The sequence below is a fragment of the Coregonus clupeaformis genome, unplaced genomic scaffold (genome assembly GCF_020615455.1).
Source record: "Coregonus clupeaformis isolate EN_2021a unplaced genomic scaffold, ASM2061545v1 scaf3250, whole genome shotgun sequence".
In the NCBI taxonomy this organism is placed as follows: Eukaryota; Metazoa; Chordata; class Actinopteri; order Salmoniformes; family Salmonidae; genus Coregonus; species Coregonus clupeaformis.
Window position 1 is genome coordinate 32,575 of NW_025536704.1, and position 18,894 is coordinate 51,468.

The 18,894-nt window shown below is 43.0% G+C and overlaps 3 protein-coding genes across 3 annotated transcripts; all 3 read right to left on the reverse strand.

Moving 5' to 3' along the window:
* Positions 1-834: 834 nt before the first annotated feature.
* Positions 835-7,309, reverse strand: rab25b (RAB25, member RAS oncogene family b). Its single transcript, XM_041852799.2, has 5 exons — positions 6,481-7,309; positions 3,170-3,365; positions 2,270-2,463; positions 1,751-1,831; positions 835-1,476 (listed from the first exon to the last, which is right to left on the reverse strand). The coding sequence occupies exons 1-5, from the start codon at positions 6,515-6,517 to the stop codon at positions 1,349-1,351; spliced, it is 636 nt and encodes a 211-aa protein (XP_041708733.2). The 5' UTR covers positions 6,518-7,309; the 3' UTR covers positions 835-1,348.
* A 102-nt stretch (positions 7,310-7,411) lies between these two features.
* lamtor2 (late endosomal/lysosomal adaptor, MAPK and MTOR activator 2) lies at positions 7,412-8,996 on the reverse strand. The gene is given in 5 exon segments (XM_041852800.2): positions 7,412-7,892; positions 8,087-8,176; positions 8,449-8,591; positions 8,594-8,610; positions 8,779-8,996. Coding segments are annotated over 5 exon segments (375 nt in total). The 5' UTR covers positions 8,847-8,996; the 3' UTR covers positions 7,412-7,835.
* Positions 8,997-11,846: 2,850 nt separating this feature from the next.
* On the reverse strand, positions 11,847-17,378 carry ubqln4 (ubiquilin 4). The gene is given in 13 exon segments (XM_045220159.1): positions 11,847-13,577; positions 13,787-13,801; positions 13,803-13,968; positions 14,078-14,193; positions 14,348-14,431; positions 14,564-14,703; positions 14,869-14,959; positions 14,962-15,096; positions 15,190-15,348; positions 15,662-15,924; positions 16,058-16,209; positions 16,320-16,471; positions 17,146-17,378. Coding segments are annotated over 13 exon segments (1,779 nt in total). The 5' UTR covers positions 17,293-17,378; the 3' UTR covers positions 11,847-13,418.
* Positions 17,379-18,894: the final 1,516 nt, after the last annotated feature.

Below are 18,894 nucleotides of genomic sequence, written 5' to 3' on the forward strand. Positions count from 1 at the left end.
TGGGAACTCGGATCTCGGAAATCTCCGACTTCCGACCTCTGTGCGTTCAAGACAACTGGGAATTCGGAAAAAAACGAGTTCCGACTGGGAAAAATCGTTTTGAACGGTCATCCAACACTCGGAATTCCAAGTCGGGAACTCAGGCCTCTTTCTACAGCTCCAACTTTCCGACCTGAAGATCACTGACGTCAGGATTTGACCACGTTTTCTTCCGAGTTCCCAGTTGTCTTGAAAGCACCATGAGCCTCAGGTTTAATGGATCCTTGGCACAGTATCATTATGACACCACAGCACTGCCGCACGTGAACTGTAGGCTATGCCTCTAAATATATTCAATTTAATCAATCTGGATGTAGGCCTATCGGTCTATTTAAAAATATATATATATATATATGCGCCTTGGGTCTGAAAAAAGTGCTTTACAAATTAAATGAATTATTATTATTATAGGTTTAGCCAAGGGCTACTTATGAGATCAATATGGTCAATGTCTGATCATTAATGGGATAACTTAATTAGATTCAAAAGCGATCCTCACAGATGGAAAATGTAGCCTATTCCATTATATTCTCGTCTATCAGTTGCTGTTTGTGTATTATACTTATTGGCATATGCATTTATTTATTATAATCTACAGGTATGAAATGTGTGTATGATGGATTGGTTATTATTGTGAAGGAAATCAAATGTCAAATAATGAACCTGGCATCCGAGTGCAAAAAAATATTCCTGTATTGTAAAATCATCTCTCAATAAGAATAAACCATTTTGGAACAATGTAAGGATAAGATAAAAAGTACATGTAACTGTAAATTAAGTAAACAGAGCACAAACAACAGTGACAGACAATTTAATTAATCAAGCTTTGTGTAAAATGCTGAAACATGGTTTTGGCACCTGTTGTCCAACCTCACAATCACAAAAAAATACAAATTGTACATCAGTTGACTACCTTTCTTTCTAAAAACATTTCTCCTTCCAAGCAAAGTTGAATCTTAGAAGTTTACACAAAATATTTTTTTATATATATTTTGTTTATATTCAAACCATTTGCTGGATTCTTTGGGAAAAAATGGACCATGGACCTCCAGCCATGTACATACACATTACATAATCTTTAGGAATGGAAAACTCATTATGTCTGCCACCATGAAACTGTGTCACATCAGAGTGGTCTTTGCTCAGCATCATTCTTTTCAATAAGGCATACACCATTTGGGCACACTAACTAGAGGAAGATGGAGTGCTCTATACCACATGGGGTCATAATGGGGGTGGGTGGGGCAGGCAGCTCCATAGTCATCCTTTTTGTCCCTCTCCCCCCTCCCTCACTGGGTGGTTTGTCCCATCAGAGGTTTCTACAGCAGGGCTTCTTCTCTTCAGGGTCGCCTGCAGCTCTGGGGATGGGGCTGGCCAGAGACACGGCACTAATGGACCCCCGGGTCACCTCTTTACTGCTCACCTTCCTGTGGATCTCTGATGGAAGAGGCACAGGGATACAGCATGAATTCTGGTGCAACAAACAGTGACAAAAAACCATTCACCGCAAACTGCCAGTGACACAACTGCTTACACAAAACAATAAACGTGGCACCAGCATTTTGTTCTGCAATGCCAACTTTTCACTCAGTTTTACTGATGAATTACTGAGAATTGATTGCACTACTATTACACCAGCATAACAAGGTTAGCTAAAGAGATAAAAACAAACAAATCAATAATAGTACTGTAATATATAAAAGTCCATTACCTCCAAGGACATTGTGGAATGCCGTCTCAACGTTTGTGGACTCCAAGGCTGATGTCTCTAAGAACAATAGGCCATTCTTTTCTGCGTAGTGAGAGAGGTAGTGTTACAAATCTGGGGTGAAATACTGCCTCAAGCACAGTGCTTGACTTGGACTGAAATAGGTTCCGGTACTCATTTTGGGTGCCGGTACTGTTTATATTTAGGTGCAGGGGCTCAACAATACTTTTGAGCTAATATTCTATAAGACGGACAGCAGCTCAAGCAGTAGAACATTTGAGGTGCCGGTACTCAGCTCCCAAGTCAAGCACTGCTCAAGCCACAGGTTTGGACCAATAAAGGCTATTGGCCGATTGGCTGTTGTGAATATTAGCATATTTGCAATGCAAAACCACAATTCATTATATAAGGGAACAACATTTGGAAGTTATATGCTTTGTGCAATTTATTATGTTTATTACAATGGAGTCATTGTTATTATCCTAGGATATATTCATGGTGCCAGAGTCTTGGCAGCTGTACCTGCAAAGTCCTTGGCCTCCTCAGTTGGCACTGATCGCTCTGACCCTAGATCAGTTTTGTTGCCCACCAGCATGACTACGATGTGAGGGTCTGCATGGTCATAGAGCTCCTTCAGCCAGCGCTCCACACTCTCATAGGTCAGATGCTTGGTGATGTCATAGACCAGTAGCGCTCCGACAGCTCCTCTATAATAACTAGTGAGAAAATATGAAAGCGAAAGAGGTGGTGAGATAAGTCAACACCTTACCCGTAACCTGATGTTTTTATTCATATTGATACAGTATGGGATGGGTGATGCCTCCGAGCATCCATATCCCATTTTTCTCTTGAAATGCCATGTAGGCCTCCATAGTATGATACATTGAACCGACAAAAACCGTTATAATATAGACTTGGTTTTTGATTGCAGAAAGACATTTCTAGGGAAGGAAACTTGCATGAGGGAATTTTTCAGTGAAGTAATTACTCAACTCTGGACAGAGAAGAACTAATCCTGCTGGGGTATAGCATATCCTCAGATTTTCCATGTCATTAAATTGAATGGACATGTTTTTATTGTTTTGAAACGTGTTTCCATGCAATTAACCCTTCCAGAGTCTTTATAAAAGAACAAGTCAGGAATTTCTTAAGCCAGAGAAGAAACATGTTTGGGTCTGGATGTTTATTGAATATGTCCAGCCAAATGGATATTTAGACCAAAATGCACAAGTAGTAAATGACTGAAACAGTGAACCTGCTGTTTGTTCCTCCAGGCTATCTGGGCAAAATGTGAAACCAGTCCCTGTTCACGTGGAGTGTTTGGGCCTATAATACCACCCAAGATACCCACACAATAGTGAGAAATTGTCATTTTGTGTGTGTGTGTGTACGTTGGTCCACAGTTTAACCCAGATTACTAACGCGGAGGTGATGGCCCTGTACCGCTCCAGCCCAGCCGTGTCCCAGATTTGAGCCTTGATGATGAGACCTTTCAGCTGAATTGTACGTGTGCTGAACTCCACCCCGATGGTGGTGCGGCTGTCGTGGTTGAACTCGTTCTTGGTGAAGCGGGAGAGCAGGTTGCTCTTGCCAACACCGGACTCACCTATCAGAACCACTGGAGAAGATGGAAAGGGGAGAGCAGGGCGTGAGTTCAAGTAAACCAGAAAGATGCTTGAATATGTGGTTTACATCCCAGTGAGTCCCTATTATGTGAATGAATGGTATGTCTATCATTTAGGAAGGGGACTAGGTGTGTTTCATCCTAGACATAGACCACTTTATTTTGCCTTAGTGCAGTTGCACATAGTATCTGGTGTAGAACCTCAAGGTGCCATTTCAGGGCACAACACATTTACAATTACAATAATGAGAGTAAGTAATGGATTTTACACACAAAAACAATGATTATTCAATGTATCTCTTTCTTTACTGTTATAATCTCACTCATGTCACCCCGTTGATTAACACCAACTCATAACTACAATAAGGCTGTTCCCTGAACATAGCGTAACTCTTAGGTGAGGCCTAGGTGTGTCCTCAAACAGCCCACTCAATTTCACTAACCTTACCCTAAACCCTCAATCTTAGTCTGTTGCTCATTGTTCCCATTATATTATTAGGAATCTCTCCACAATGGTGTTCTATGACAGAAACAGCACCACACCCGTGCAAATGGTTACTGGGCTAATTATGTTAAGTGAGGAATGTAGAACAAACCATCTGAGAAAGTAGCATCAAAATCATGGGTCAGGTGTCTTTAAAATGAATTATCATGCTTGTTCGTGTTAATTATCATCTAGGAAATGGGAGCTAATATGTAATTATTATGCTCTGTAGGTTAAGAGATATGTACAGTAATGAGGGGTCAGTTGTTGAAGAGAACCAAAGGAGAACCAGAGAGGATGGCATGTATTGCATTGCTCTTGGGGAATTTCCTGTAATGAAACAGGCCTTCAAAAGAGGAAGCAACTACAAAAAATAATGTGGTACAGTTTACACTGATACTTCCCTCTATCTATCTTGCTGTGAGCAATCAGTCTACTGAGTCCAAACAGAAGAGGTACAAGGAACAATGAAGCCCCCCTGTATGTTTCAGTGACTCATGTGTTTGCTTCTAGAGTGTGGGCAGCTGACACAGAAAGCCAGCCTTGGCCTACTTGACAAACATATAGGAAAATATGACCACAAGACGCAATGACACCATGATTTCAATACAGCTGACTGAGCTGAGCCAAACACAAATTCCTGCTTTACTCTCAACCATGAGAATGTGAGCGGAACCAAGACAGGCATCCAAGTTCCATGGCACACCAGCAAGGAAGTTCTAAGAAGTACCCAGGAAACTAAGAATGTGATAAAGAGCAGTGTGCAGAAGGTCAAAAAAAGAGAATGACAGGTTTATTTAGTACGGTCACCTAATACATGTTCTATTTATTGCACTCCAAACCATAAGTGGAGATATGATATGCACATATTGATCTCTTCCATGCATGCTGATTTATGCTACAGCAGAGCTTTTAACAGGCAATAAGCTATTTGTCAAAAGCAAAAATGTTGGGGTCATGCCTGTTCATGTTCCCAGATTTACATTCTAAAGCAACTATCCAGTTTCTGGTCTCCGAATCCAGTTTAGATTTAACCCGAAGTGTAAAACAGGCAGCAGGAAAGAATGTTTACGAGATGTTCTACTTTGGTTTGTTTTGGGTAATTGTTCACTCCATTGGCAGATCATTGTTCTGCTTTTTATTAGGCGAGATGAAAATGTGGCCATTTCCCCTCCTCCCATACTCAGTAACCTCTTATGCAAACAATACCCCTGGTTTCCATGGTTTATAGGACAAGAGGCCTTGAAGCACTCTACTGCCCTGTTTTGACTTTGTTCTGAGGAAAAAGGGGTTAAGTAAGTTGTGGAAAAAACTCCCCTCATTTAATAATAATTCAGTTTTACTTCAATTGATTTATGACTGAGCAGTTCCATCACCTTACTTACATATAAAATCTGCATTTACTTTTAGACAATCAAAGCAGGGAATAATTTAGATTTTACTTCATGATGTCTGGATGGTTTAAAAAAGAAAGTTATAGTAGAATTAGGCCTAGTCCTTACATGTGGATCAGTGAAAGCACACAAATTTGACTTCATCACCTACTGGCCCAACCAACTGGGATTTCTTTTTTCCCTATCGACAAATCACTTCACCTCATCATGCACAACATCACCTCCTCTACCACGCCTGTAGCGTATAGGACTTTGTTAGTAGGTCATGCAGTGTAACAGAACACATGCTTCTCTCGTGTGACTATAGACATAATGGAAAGAGTGATAGGATCAAATATTCAGGAATGTGTGTTTGCCTGGAATAATATTGATAAGCTTGTGAAACTCACCACAATAACAATTGGAGGTCGAGAATGTATTCAGTTACATAGAGAAATAGAATTCAAGTTCATAGAAATAGCAACATTCTTGAAGTAGCACCGTCTTGACTAAAATACCAACAGGAGCTTATTAATGAACCTCAAGGTTAGAGGCATTCTTAAAAAGTACTGGATAAATCTCCTAGACCTGGGCCCGTATCCACAAAGCATCTCAGAGTGGGAGTGCTGATCTAGAATCTCTCCATACAGTCTTATTCATTATGACCTAAAAGGCTACACTGATCCTAGATCAGCACTCCTACTCTGAGATGCTTTGTGGATACGGGCCCTGTACTACAATAATGGCAATATTTCCTATGACTGTATGCACTATGCAAGGCAACTTGCTTCTGAAGCAGGGTGTGTCCACACTAGACTTTGTCTGTAATTTCAACACAGGTGAGAGTGACCTGCATCCTATCTGTGTGGTAGATGTGTTACTAACAGTATACTGTGTGCGGTTGATACTGTACTGGCACTTAGCTTCTAGCCTCAGCATACACAGACTAAATGACAGAACCCAATGGTTGTCTGTACTGAACAACACTGTGCTAGCTCTAACAATAGAAAAAGTAGGTTTCAGAGTCATTCTTACAATATAAAACTCTGTTGACATATACATTACATCATTATTGTGGCTCAGTTGGTAGAGCATGGCGCTTGCAACGCCAGGGTTGTGGGTTGCGATTCCCATGGGGGACCAGTAAGAAAAAAAGTCTGAAAATGTATGCACTTGCTACTGGATAAGAGCATCTGCTAAATGATGTAAATGTAAGCCATAAATCAGTTAAAGGTAAAGAACAAGGACTCACCCTTAAAGACAAAGTTGTAGGCCTCATCTGAACCCATGATGTACCCCTTCAGTGGTGCCACAATGTGAAGCCTTGTCTTCAAGTCCAGCTCTCAAAGTGTGAGGGGAAAAAGTAAAGATGACACTGGCCCAGAAGCCACTCACCCTAACCTTCAGATTTAAAAGAGGAAAAGGAGCCGCACAAGTAGGTTGTTTTAAACACTTTGCAAGTCGCCTGTCCCCCTCTATGTTTAATAGAAACTTTGATTGTTTACAAGGAACTGGCTCCGCTGTGTCATCAGGTAGTTCTGCTGAGGAATGATGGAGTTGGGGGAGTGGCTTGGTGTTAGTCCATGGCAGGTTGAACAGGTAGGGACAACCGCATGAGCAACTGTATGAAAAAGAAACAGCTACACGCCACCTGCTGGACAAACCAAATGATTGTCTTCAGGAAATTACTTGTTTCCCTATCCCTTTTTCATGGCAAGAGACAATCATTGCTTCGCCTGAGGTGTATTCACTAGGAACCAAACAGAAGCAAACCGAAAAAAACAGGGAGGGACCTACCTGTCAAATAGAAAAACATTTTAGTTGTAAAACTGTTTCCATTGCAAAACGTTTTGCTACGGTATGCGAGTAATGAATAAACCCCCGGTTCTGTTCATCTCAAACCAGGAACACATAGCAACAGTAAATGGGAGGTTTGAATGGTCAAACACAAATATATATCAGTAAGAACAATACTGTCAAACAATTGAGGTGGTGATGAAATCTTAGGTCAGTTCAGCAAACCTGTAATATGTCAGTTATGCAAGAAAAATAATCTGTACCAAAATTTATAATTTATGAATCAAATACATAAAACAATTTCATATCTTTGTGAAGACAAAACCAAAACCTATCTTTCTTGATTTTTCATTGGGGGAAAAACAGATAGGCTAGCCATAAAACTGTTACAAAAGGATATGATACATTTTATTGCATGGCAGCAACAGACAAATGTACGATTCTGACAAGGGTAAACAGTGAATGCCTTAAAGTTAATGTGTCAGCATTTTCAGCCGTTGGGAAAGAAGTACTCTTACAGGCAGCGAAATTCATTGAAGATTTACATTGCCAGCCCCACACAATGTGTGAGCTTGACTTTTGGTTGACATTTGAACTGCATGCCACCAAAGGCCAAATGACTAAAAACTCAAGCATTAAGTTAGAGCATATTGAGTATAAATATAGTACTCAGAACATAAATACTCAGTCCATTCATACACAGACTGTGGTGGTTCATGAAGACCAGGTGAAGCCTTCACTTATGCAACAAGAGTTCATGTATTTTCAGGGGGGCCAAAATTGAAGACAACACTCCAGCCAGACACCCCCCTATGACGCAGCAACTTGGGTTAAAGGTTCCTCCAGGTACAGTACCAGCGCTTCAGCCTAAAAAATACCACACAGACAGGAGAAATATGCTTAGTGTGGTATGCAGACAGTCTGTGCTCATGGCTCTTTAAAGGTCAGACATGCTTGGTCTCTTCAGGAATTAGTCAATAGTGTTTTGTAGTTTCAAATACAGCACCTCACAACACAATTCGTACACCAATGCCATCCGCACTCAAAGTATTCCTCCTCACCTTGGCTTTAAGCATTCCAAAGCCCACAGTCTCTTTGGCATACATGCACAGGAGTAGGTTAGCTACCCGTGTGATGGCCACCCTGCCTTCCTGCAAAGAGAAGATAAAAAAGGAATTGATAAAAATGCATGCACATTATATTTCAATTGACCTTTGATGGTAATACAACTTGCCAAGGTGCCAACAAGCCTAGGTCATCATTTTCTACCACTTTTTAACTGACGTTATAGGGCATACAACAGATTTTCTCTGGAGCCTCTGGTGACTGTGATACTCAATGGATAACCAATGTAAGGCAGAATGATGTAACAAACATTTGGTTCATGCATGGTAACTAGACAATATAGTCCAAGCTCTCTAACCATGCAATCCATCAGAATAAATTTGAGTTTGTCTTCGTTGAAAGCTTGATGCCCATTCTTGTCATAGGCCGCCCAGATGTTGCTTGCGATTGCAGCGGTCACTCGAGCGTCAGTGTCCCCATAGCCAGAGTAAGCCAAAAGAGACCCTCATTGTTTAACAATCTGCGGGGAGAACATGTAAATAAGTTAGCCAGGCAGAGTGTTAGCTAAGACTTACCTACATGTAGGTAGCTGTTGTTACAAGTCTTCTTAAGAACAACTCATTAGCTAACTTAGCTAGCTAGCAGAAAAGAACGCTATATTCACGTGCCTCTGCCACTCGATACTTACAGTGTGCTTTGTACCCCGCTTGTATTTGCCTGGCTGAGAACTTGCGTCAACGCTTTTGGCCGCAACATGGTTGGAGTGAGCAATACTTTGCAGCAACTCGATTAATTTAGGCGAAATTATCAAGAAGTGTATCTTATCATCCAGTTCAGTGACTTCTTCAACAACAACACAACCGCAATCCAGTCAGCTGACTCTTCTTCTTCTTCGGTGGGGTTTTATCGGCGGTTGGCATCCAACGTTATGGTGCATTACCGCCACCTAATGTACTGGAGTGTGGGCCAGAGACGGGGAGAAACTAAATCCTACCTGCCAGCCCAGTTGCTATTAAAAAATATAAAATATTTGGACTATATCTAATGAAGTTCTACTCAATATACTCTTTAAACTAATTTCCTGTATCCCTTTCTCCCTCATACTAGATCTCAGCCTCTCTCTTTCCCTCTGATACTGCCCACACGGTAGCAATACATGCTCCACGGTCTTTTGTTTCCTGGCAATAATCACACTTTCCTGTTGGATGCTTTCCTATCACATTTAAAGTCTTGTTCAACCGGCTGTGTCCCACCCTTAATCTTGTAAAAAATAGCTTCCTCTCTTCTGTCCCTTCCTGATGTCCTCCCCTCCGCGACTTTCCTCTGTACTTGAAATAAATGGCTGTTAAGGGCTTGTAAGTAAGCATTTCACGGTAAGGTCTACACCTGTTGTATTCGGCGCATGTGACAAATATTCCACTGCTCCTGCCTCTCTGCACCATCACTGCCCATATCAGGCTTTTTGCCTCTGCCTTGCTCATTAAAACTACAACATTCCCACTACTAAGTGCTTGTTTAGCCAGTACATCAACTGCCTTGTTCCCCTCCACCCCAACATGGGCTGGGACCCAAGTAAATATTATCTGTATACCCATCTGTCTAATCCTGCAATGGGTTTGTAGTACTTTATAAAGCAGGTCTTGTCTGCTATGTGAGCTAAAGGACTGCAGACAAATCAACACTGCACATTAATCAGAAAAAATAACTACTCTGTCTGTCTTGACTTCCTCCACCAACTGCAAGGCCAACAGTATGGCCATCAGCTCCGCCATATATACAGCCAGATGATCTGTAATACGTTTTGTGACTGCCACCCCACATTCCTGCACTACAAACGCTGACCCAGTACGTCCTGTCCTTGAATCTTTTGAACCATCTGTGTAAATGGCCACAAAATCCTGATACACAGTATCCAGACGTCTATTTAACAAATCAGATGGATCAACACCCTCCCTATCTTTCTGTAGTCTCTCCAACACTTTTAGATCAACTACTGGAGGCGGGAGTAGCATGGTGGATTTACAGGAATAACTACCGTTGGACTAAACTCCCTTCCATACAGTCCCATCTCCTTTGCCTGGGTATTACCCATCCCTTTCGCAGGATGAGACACCCCATGTCCCTGTAGGTTGACCCAATAATTCATTGCCAGCTGCTGTCTCCTAATCTGCAATGGCATATCCCCCATCTCCACCTGTAGCGCAGCCACTGGGGAGGTCCGAAACGCCCCCACTACATATTCTGAGTCCTTGTCCCTGTATGACATCTAGCCTTTCCAATGAGGTCCGGGCTGCTGAACCATACACTATACTGCCATAGTCTATTACAGATCGGATCAATGCAACATGCATGGTCCTCAGTCAGGAACGCCCAGCCCCCAACTCCTTCCCCGTTAGACAGTGCATCACATTTAGCACCTTCTTACACTTTCCCACCACTGTTTTAATGTGTTCTGCTCAGGTCAGTCTAGTGTCAAAGTATACCCCAAGGAACCTGAAGGACCCCACCCTCTCCAAGTTTCTTCCATATAACCTCAAGCATACCTCATCTCCCACCTTCCTCCTGGTAAAGAACACTGCGTTTCCTCTACAGAGAACCTGAATCCCCACATTAACGCCCACCGCTCTACCGCATCAATTGCTTCCTGTACCTTCCTGACTATCTATGGCACATTTCTTCCCCTCTTCCGTAAAGCCCCATCATCTGCAAATAACGACCTCCCAATATCCGGCCGTAACTGAGATGAAACATAATTGATCATGATTGAGAACAGAGGACTAATCACGCTCCCCTGCGGTGAACCGTTATCCACCAGGTAGCTGCCTGATAGTCTTCCCCACCCTCACCTGGATAGACCTTCCAAACAGGAAATCATTTATCCAGTTGTATGTTCTTCCTCCTACCGCCATAATATCAAGCTTGATTAACAACCCCTCCTTCCACATCATATCATATGCCTTCTCCACATCAAAAAAGACAGCTACAACAGTCTCCTTGTTCACCTGAGCTTTCCTGACCTATGCTTCTAAGCAGAGCACTGGGTTCATTGTTACCCTTCTTGAACAGACTCTGATGTGGCGATACTAGCCCCCTGCTCTCCAGGAAGTAAGTTAGCCTCTCCGTAATCGTACATTCCATAATCTCACATACATGTGAAGTCAGCTGACTCCTTCAACGTCCTAATACAAATCATAATGCATTATGGGAATGGCACTGGCAGTGGGTTCCAGACCATTGAAACCAGTCACTGGAATAAATATATATATATTCAAAGTACACCAATTATAGTATTGATATCCCTTTCATGTTGCTCCTGAGATGTTAAACACTTGTCAGAGTAAAGGGACTGGGGGAGAATCTGTGTTAGAAGAACAGAGTTAGCTGCAGTTATTGAACAAAGGCACAAGATGGTATATCTAGGGCACAAAATGGCATATATCCCCATCATATTTTCAGACATGGGATTCCAACCAGTTAAAAGTTCTTAATAACTACCCCAAGTAAACTCATTGCGGTAGGCCCGGATGAGTCTAACAATTGCATTGCTTTCAACTTCACAGCCCAAGCATAATTGATGAGACTGAACTAGCCCCAGTCATTTATTTATAACTTACACAGCTTTCCTTTAGCCATAAATTTAAACCAGGATCTTCAAAGTTATCTGAAATGATCATAAATTGAAGATCTAAGAAATCCATGCTTATTATACATTTTGTCATCATGGAGGAAAATGAAGGAATTCAAGCTCCACTCTGGTGGATGTTAAAACAGCTTAATGCTTAATTGCCATTAAGATACTTCAATGTTTATTACAGTTCACAATTTATATTTTCAAGCTTGGTCCTTTAATGCTCTACCAAGTATGCATGGTCACCACTATAACTTTCCCACCTCTCAGACTACACACAACAATTCCCGTACAAGTTGAACAAATCATCCATATCAAGTTCATATAACTTCATAACATACACAATGTAGACTAGTGTTCATCACGCCTGGTCCTAGAGGGTTGGTGGTGAACACGTGTGCATTTTGAGAAGGATTGAGAATCTGAATTCAGCATAGGACATAGGGTGGATCCCTCCAGGATCAGGAGTGAAGACTACTGGTGTAGACCATGCTTCTGAACTAAATGAATCACCACCACACACACTTGATCACGTTTCTTGAAAGGTATTATTAGAATAGATAACAGAGTGAAGGGACTCCAAGAAAAAGGCAGAGCTGAACAGATGTTCTTTAACTGTAGGTACTGCAACTAATACGTATGGGTTTAACAAAAACAATCTATGCCCTTAGTACACTTTTTGTTACTATTGATTTCACAAATGATTTGAATATATTGCTGAACCCAACACATACATTTTTATCAGGCACTACACCACTGCTTGTATGAAAAAACACAAAATGGTTAATGTAAAAGGTGTCTGCTTTTTTTTAATCATTGCTCAGATTAAAAACATTGAGGTCTTATCACTTAACCCATAAATCAGAGCCTAAACTGTAGAATAATTTACGCTCAATAGCATTCATTGACTCAATGTAGCTTTGACTGCAGAGCTCACCAGCTACCTTGCTTGACCTTCCATTCTGAAAAACATCCCTTCCAAAAAAGCTGAAAGTGTAAGCAAACAGCTGAACCAGGGGCGCTATAGTGCTCAAACTGAGAATACAACAGCCTATCTGTTTTGAAGGAACACGTCAAATGTCAAAAATTCTTCAAGCAGAAGGTAAGTTGAAGATGAGTGATAAAGAAAAGAGAACGTAACTTCTACAGCTCTTGTAATAAATACTAGTCAATCAGGCATGATAGAGTGAAATTAAGTAAAAACAAGCAGGTTCTCGTGACAATGAAAGAATGGGGGATTCCTCTGACCTATGATTTCAACACTCATATTCCTCCAAATGTCAACTTGTTACCAGCTAAACACAATCCATTAGGATGAGTCAATTCGGCAACCTCATGCATGTCCAGCAAATGGGCACAGTCATTTCGGAAAGAATCTCCCGTAGTCAACAGAGGAAGTAGTGGTGTTAGTGGTGGCGTCATTTTGCAGCGATGTCATCATTCCACAGGGTTGATATGAGATCTTTCCAATAGAAACTTGAATCTGCACACCCACATCCCTCTCCTTCCCGCCTTCTTATCTTTCCTATGATTCACAGATCAGCCAAAGAGATGAATAGTAATTGGAATTCAATTGAGTCTATCTGAGGGGCTTGTCAGACTGTGTGATGAAGGACTGTGTTCATTTGTAATCTCCCACTCCAGCCCTCACCCCCCCCACCTAACCTCTCTCTCCCAGTAATCTCAGGGGGCTAAGGGAGTTAGGAGGGCTGGGAGCCCAGCAGTCTCTCAATGGCAGCGTTGATGTCTCCCCCCGTGGCGATGAGGGCCTGCAGGTTGGCCTCGCGGTTGATGAAGCCCATGGCGCTGAGCTGGTCCAGCTGCTGCTGAAACCGCACCTCCGGGGTTACGGTTTGGGTCTGCAAAGGGGAGCATAGCCAAAGTCATTTTTTAGATGAGCCTGCATGGAAAATGTTGCTGGGGTCCTATTTGAGTGACTGTTAGGAGACAAGTCTCACTTCCAGTATTCATTGGCTTTAGGTCAATGAAGTCAGTAGAAACACAAAGCTAATGCTAACCCACTGGACAACAGCAAAGTATAGTAACCAAGTAGAAAGTCAAAACTTACCGATGAGCCGCCTCCTCCTCCTAGCAAACATCTGTAACATCTGCTGCATGAGCTGCTGCTGTTGCTGGGATGGGTTGGTGGCAGCGGTGGGATTTGAGCCCTGTGTTGGGGGAGGAAGGTTTTCTGGGGCCACACTGCCTCCTGTGGTTGGAGGAATCACTGGGATCCCACCAGGAGCCAAACTAGGAGAAGAATCATAGTTTAAGTGGCATGATAATAATCAATAAAATCAAAGGTATAAAGCACGAGTCTGGCCAGTAAGCATCTACTGGATAACAGATGGTACAGTACCTGGGCATGAGTCCGGGGGCTTCTGTTTGTAGGGTCTGCAGGCCCTGCTGGATCTGCATGAGAGCCTGCATGGCCCGGGGGTTAGTCATCACGGACAGTGACTCAGGATTCTGCATCTGTAAGATAACCATCTAGTTGGTTAATCCAAATTGTGTTCCATTTAGTCACAACAGTCAGAAACTCAGTGCCTTCCATAACAAGAAAAAAATAAAGATGACAGTGTTATCAGTATGTGGAACTAAAATGTATAACTGGAGACAGAAATCGGACCTGTTGGAGAAAGACCGGCATCTGATGTCTCAACTGTTCCTGTAACTGGGGGTTTCCGGCAAAGAGGGGGTTGTTCAGCATTGCCTGAGGGAATGAGTAAAGGATTAAGCAATGATTCTACTCTTCACACAAAATAGCCTAGAATATTCCATTTATCAGTAGGATTCAGGACTTCTGTTTCTTTCAATAAGCAGAGAGGGCTGAAGTTGTGCAGACCTGTGAGGCAAGGTCGGGGTTCTGCGCCAGCGACTGCATCATACTGCGCATGTAGGGTGCAGACAGCATGTTCTGCATCAACTGGGGGTTCTCGGAGATCTGCTGCATCAGACTATGCATGCCAGGGCTACCGAACCCACCTGGACAGATTATAGGGAGTGGAGTGAGAGAAACAGACCAAGGATCAGCTAAGCAGGAAAACAAGGGTTATACTTAAGGTTGGTTTGTTAATACATGTGTAAGGGGGAAATATAGTTTTGCAGATTGACTAAAAGGTGAAAGTGCTTCTGGGGTAGTTTTATTACCGTTGCCCAGCCCAGAGGCGTTGATGCCCAGGGGGTTGGAGGCACTGGGTGCAGTCCCGCCAGCGGAGGAGGGTTGTTGTCGTGGAGGCGCCAGTCCCCGCTGCTATCTGAGGGGGTCGTTCCAGGGGGTCCCCAGGGGTTTGGTAAGGGCTCCCTGTTCTCTGTTCTGGAGGGCTGCACGCCAGAGTCCAAGTTGCCCCCCAAAGCAGAGAAGGGATTGTTTCCAAACTATGGATGGAAGAAAAGTGGACTAAGTCACAACCTGACTTGATTCAAGATGATTGTATTTCTACATATGGTATTCGCAGGAATAATAGCTACCTGCTCTCTAGCGGCACTGAACATAGGCTCCTGGATGTCTGTGTACATCCTCCGGAGGGCGTTGTAGCCCCCAGGGATGCTCTCCAGGTTGCTAAGCGCCCGGTCCTGGTTACGCATCATCTCTTGCATCATGGCTGGGTTCCTTGCCAACTCCATGGTCTGAAGAGAGGAAGGGAGTTAACGTTATGCATCTGTGCATAAGCCTCCTCACATCCATTCCTCCCAACGTTTTGGGAGTGGTGCGGTCTAGTTTAAGGGTTTGAGCCTATGTACATTTGCCCTGTTACATAGGCCCCTTTTTCACATTTAAACTGCATTGCAAGCTAACTACATAAACAAGCAAAATTGATCTAAGTAATGTGCTCTTCAAGCGTAGGTTATATTTAGACGGATTAAATAAAGACAACACACAATGATTCCTCAGAACCAAGCCTATGACACCTCTAGCAAAGGACCCATCTGAGCTCCTGACCTGTCTCATGAGCTCAGGGTTGTTGAGCATGTGGGAGATCTCAGGATTGCGCTCCATCAGCTGCTGCATCTGAGGGTTGGTCACGATCATCTGCCTCATCAGGTCTGGGTTGGACATCATGTTCTGCACCAGAGGGTTGTCCATGATCTGAGACAGCATCTCCGGGTTGGACATCAGCTGTCTCTGCATCTGCTGCTGCATCTCCATGAAGTTGGCCGAGCCCATGCCCATGCCTGACAGGCTAGATAGGTCACCAAACCCACCTATGCAGACACAAGGGGGCGGTGGATTAATGGCAGGATATACGTTAGCGCCTAGTTGTGTGGATGTTGAGTAGTTGTATGGCAATATGGCCATCTTTCTGTGAGACTGTTTAGTGGGGACTGGGTCACTAACTCAGTAAGTTGGGTGGCTGTGTGGAGGCTGGGGTAGGCCCAGTGCCTGGTGTTGTGCTGGCATTGGGCGCTGGGCTGGGGTTGATGCTGCTGTTGGCCTGGGGGTTCCCTGAGCTGGATGCCGAGGCCTGGGATGTGCCACCACCTGTGGCCCTGGATAAAAAGCGAGGTCATCAACAACCTAAATGTTCCTATTATCCACACACAAAATCTTGTAACAAGAATAGTGGGCAAGAAATGGTAGAGAACCAACATATTCTTACTTGGGAGAAGTCTTGATGACAAGGTGAACAGTGAGTCCGTCCTTGATGCCGTGTTGGTTCAGTGTGTCCCCATCCTTTAAGATTTTGCCAGCAAAAATCAACACCAGCTGGTCCTGCTTGGCATTAAACCTTTTGGATATCGCCTCTTTAAACTGTATGCACGAGACAGAATGAAGTGGCCGGTGAAGACACATGGGAATAAAGAGGATAGATACACATCCAAATGATTCAGTCTTGGAAAAAAAGTTATCTTGACTTAGCTATCTCGACAGCTAACGTTAGCTAGCTAACTATGTGAATCTGCTAGCTGTACGCTTTAAATTTTATAAGGACCATGAGGCCAAATGTTAATGGTTTAGGAAGTCACCAAATACAGCATTAACCATGTCGCTAGCCGTAAGATTACGATCAGTTTCCCGATTAGCTTTCGCAATGGCCGCCGTTGGCTAGCCGGTTATCAGCTAGCCTGATCGCGGCTAACGTTAGTTAGCTAGATGAGCCTGACAGCGACAAACGTAACTGGCTAGCTTGCTGGCTCACAAGCTAACGTTAGCTAGTTACGTAGTTAGCTAGCTAACTCATGCTTCCTATAATATGTCTTTACACAGTACCGATTATGTACAAAACACAAGTCAAACTACTATTAGGAACCTATTTTCAAGGAAATGGACAAGCTGAAAAGAAAGATTACTAGTCGGGAAATTGGGATAATTCTCCCACTTAACGTCGTAAACTAGCTAGCTACTAGTTAGCTAGCTAACTTCGATTTATGCTTGTTAGCCACAGCATGACTTGCATAACTGAATGTAGATATAAATGCGAATACCTGTGCGACAGAAGAATCCTCCGAGATCGCTATCTCCTCTTTATCTTTCGGAGTTTTTACCGTGACCACGATCATGGTCCCGTCTGAGGCAGCATTTTCAACAACGTTGGAATCCACAGTGGGCTCTGTGCCGCTGTTCTCCGCCATCTTTACTCCTCTTTAAATTCACTACATCCAGAGAGGAAGAGGAAAAGCGAGAGGTTTTACTCAGCCCAAAATTTGTCCACGAAAATAATGAGTGCCGAATTTGGTCAACAGAAATGTGTATTTTTTATTTGCTATGTGAGGATTATTTGATCAAATACAAGTTTCGTAATGGTGTACGGACGTGGCATTTTGGCAATTATGGAAAAAAACTACTTTATATCGGAGTTGTGCCTGTGGTCATAGAGATAGAGGACTCATCATATAACACGTTCAAACATGGACATTGCCATTGAGGGTTTCCACCATTAAAGCGGTCAACTGGGTGGGGATTCCTATGAGTTGGGAGCAATCAGCCGATGAAGAAGAAGAGCATTTACTACTTTAAAATGGAGATAGCCTCAAAGGCGCTGCCAATGCTGTCACAGACGCTATAATGGCACATACACAAATATGAGTCCTCTATCTATCGCTATGACCTGTTGTTCACACTCGTATCGGCCCTTTCATTGGCTAGAATGGTTCCACCTGCTCTCCCCTCCTCCCGCCCGCCTTCCATTTTTGAGGACATGTATTTCCATTGTTATAGCGGTCACTTTACTATCTTGTCAATATAATAAACAATCTTTGCTGCATCACAAAACGAGCTAACAAGACTCTCAAGCAGAGATGAAAGCATTAATACCTGAGGTTTTTGGAACGTTGACGTCTAGTGGTGTGGGGGTGTCATTGCATTTGACCAAAATGTATGTGTGCTACTCAATGATGTACAGTACCAGTCAAAAGTTTGGACACACCTACTCATTCAAAGGTTTTTCTTTATTTTAACTATTTTCTACATTGTAGAATAATAGTGAAGACATCAAAACTATGAAATAACACATATGGAATCATGTAGTAACCAAAAGTGTTAAACAAATCAAAATATACATTTTATATTTGATATTCTTCAAAGGAGCCACCCTTTGCCTTGATGACAGCTTTGCACACTCTTGGCATTCTCTCAACCAGCTTCACCTGGAATGCTTTTCCAACAGTCTTGAAGGAGTTCCACATATGCTGAGCACTTGTTGGCTGCTTTTCCAGCACCCCATCACTCTCATTCTTGGTCAAATAGCCCTTACACAGCCTGGAGGTGTGTTGGGTCATTGTCCTGTTGAAAAACAAATGATCGTCCCACTAAGCCCAAACCAGATGGGATGGCGTATCGCTGCAGAATGCTGTGGTAGCCATGCTGGTTAAGTGTGCCTTGAATTCTAATTAAATCACAGACAGAGTCACCAGCAAAGCACCCCCACACCATCACACCTCCTCCTCCATGCTTCATGGTGGAAACTACACAGGCGGAGATCATCCGTTCACCTACACTGCGTCTCACAAAGACACAGCGGTTGGAACCAAAAATCTCAAATTTGGACTCCAGACCAAAGAACAGATTTCTACTGGTCTAATGTCCATTGCTCGTGTTCCTTGGCCCAAGCAAGTCTCTTCTTCTTATTGGTGTCCTTTAGTAGTGGTTTCTTAGCAGCAATTCGACCATGAAGGCCTAATTCACGCAGTCTCCTCTGAACAGTTGATGTTGAGATGTGTCTGTTACTTAAACTG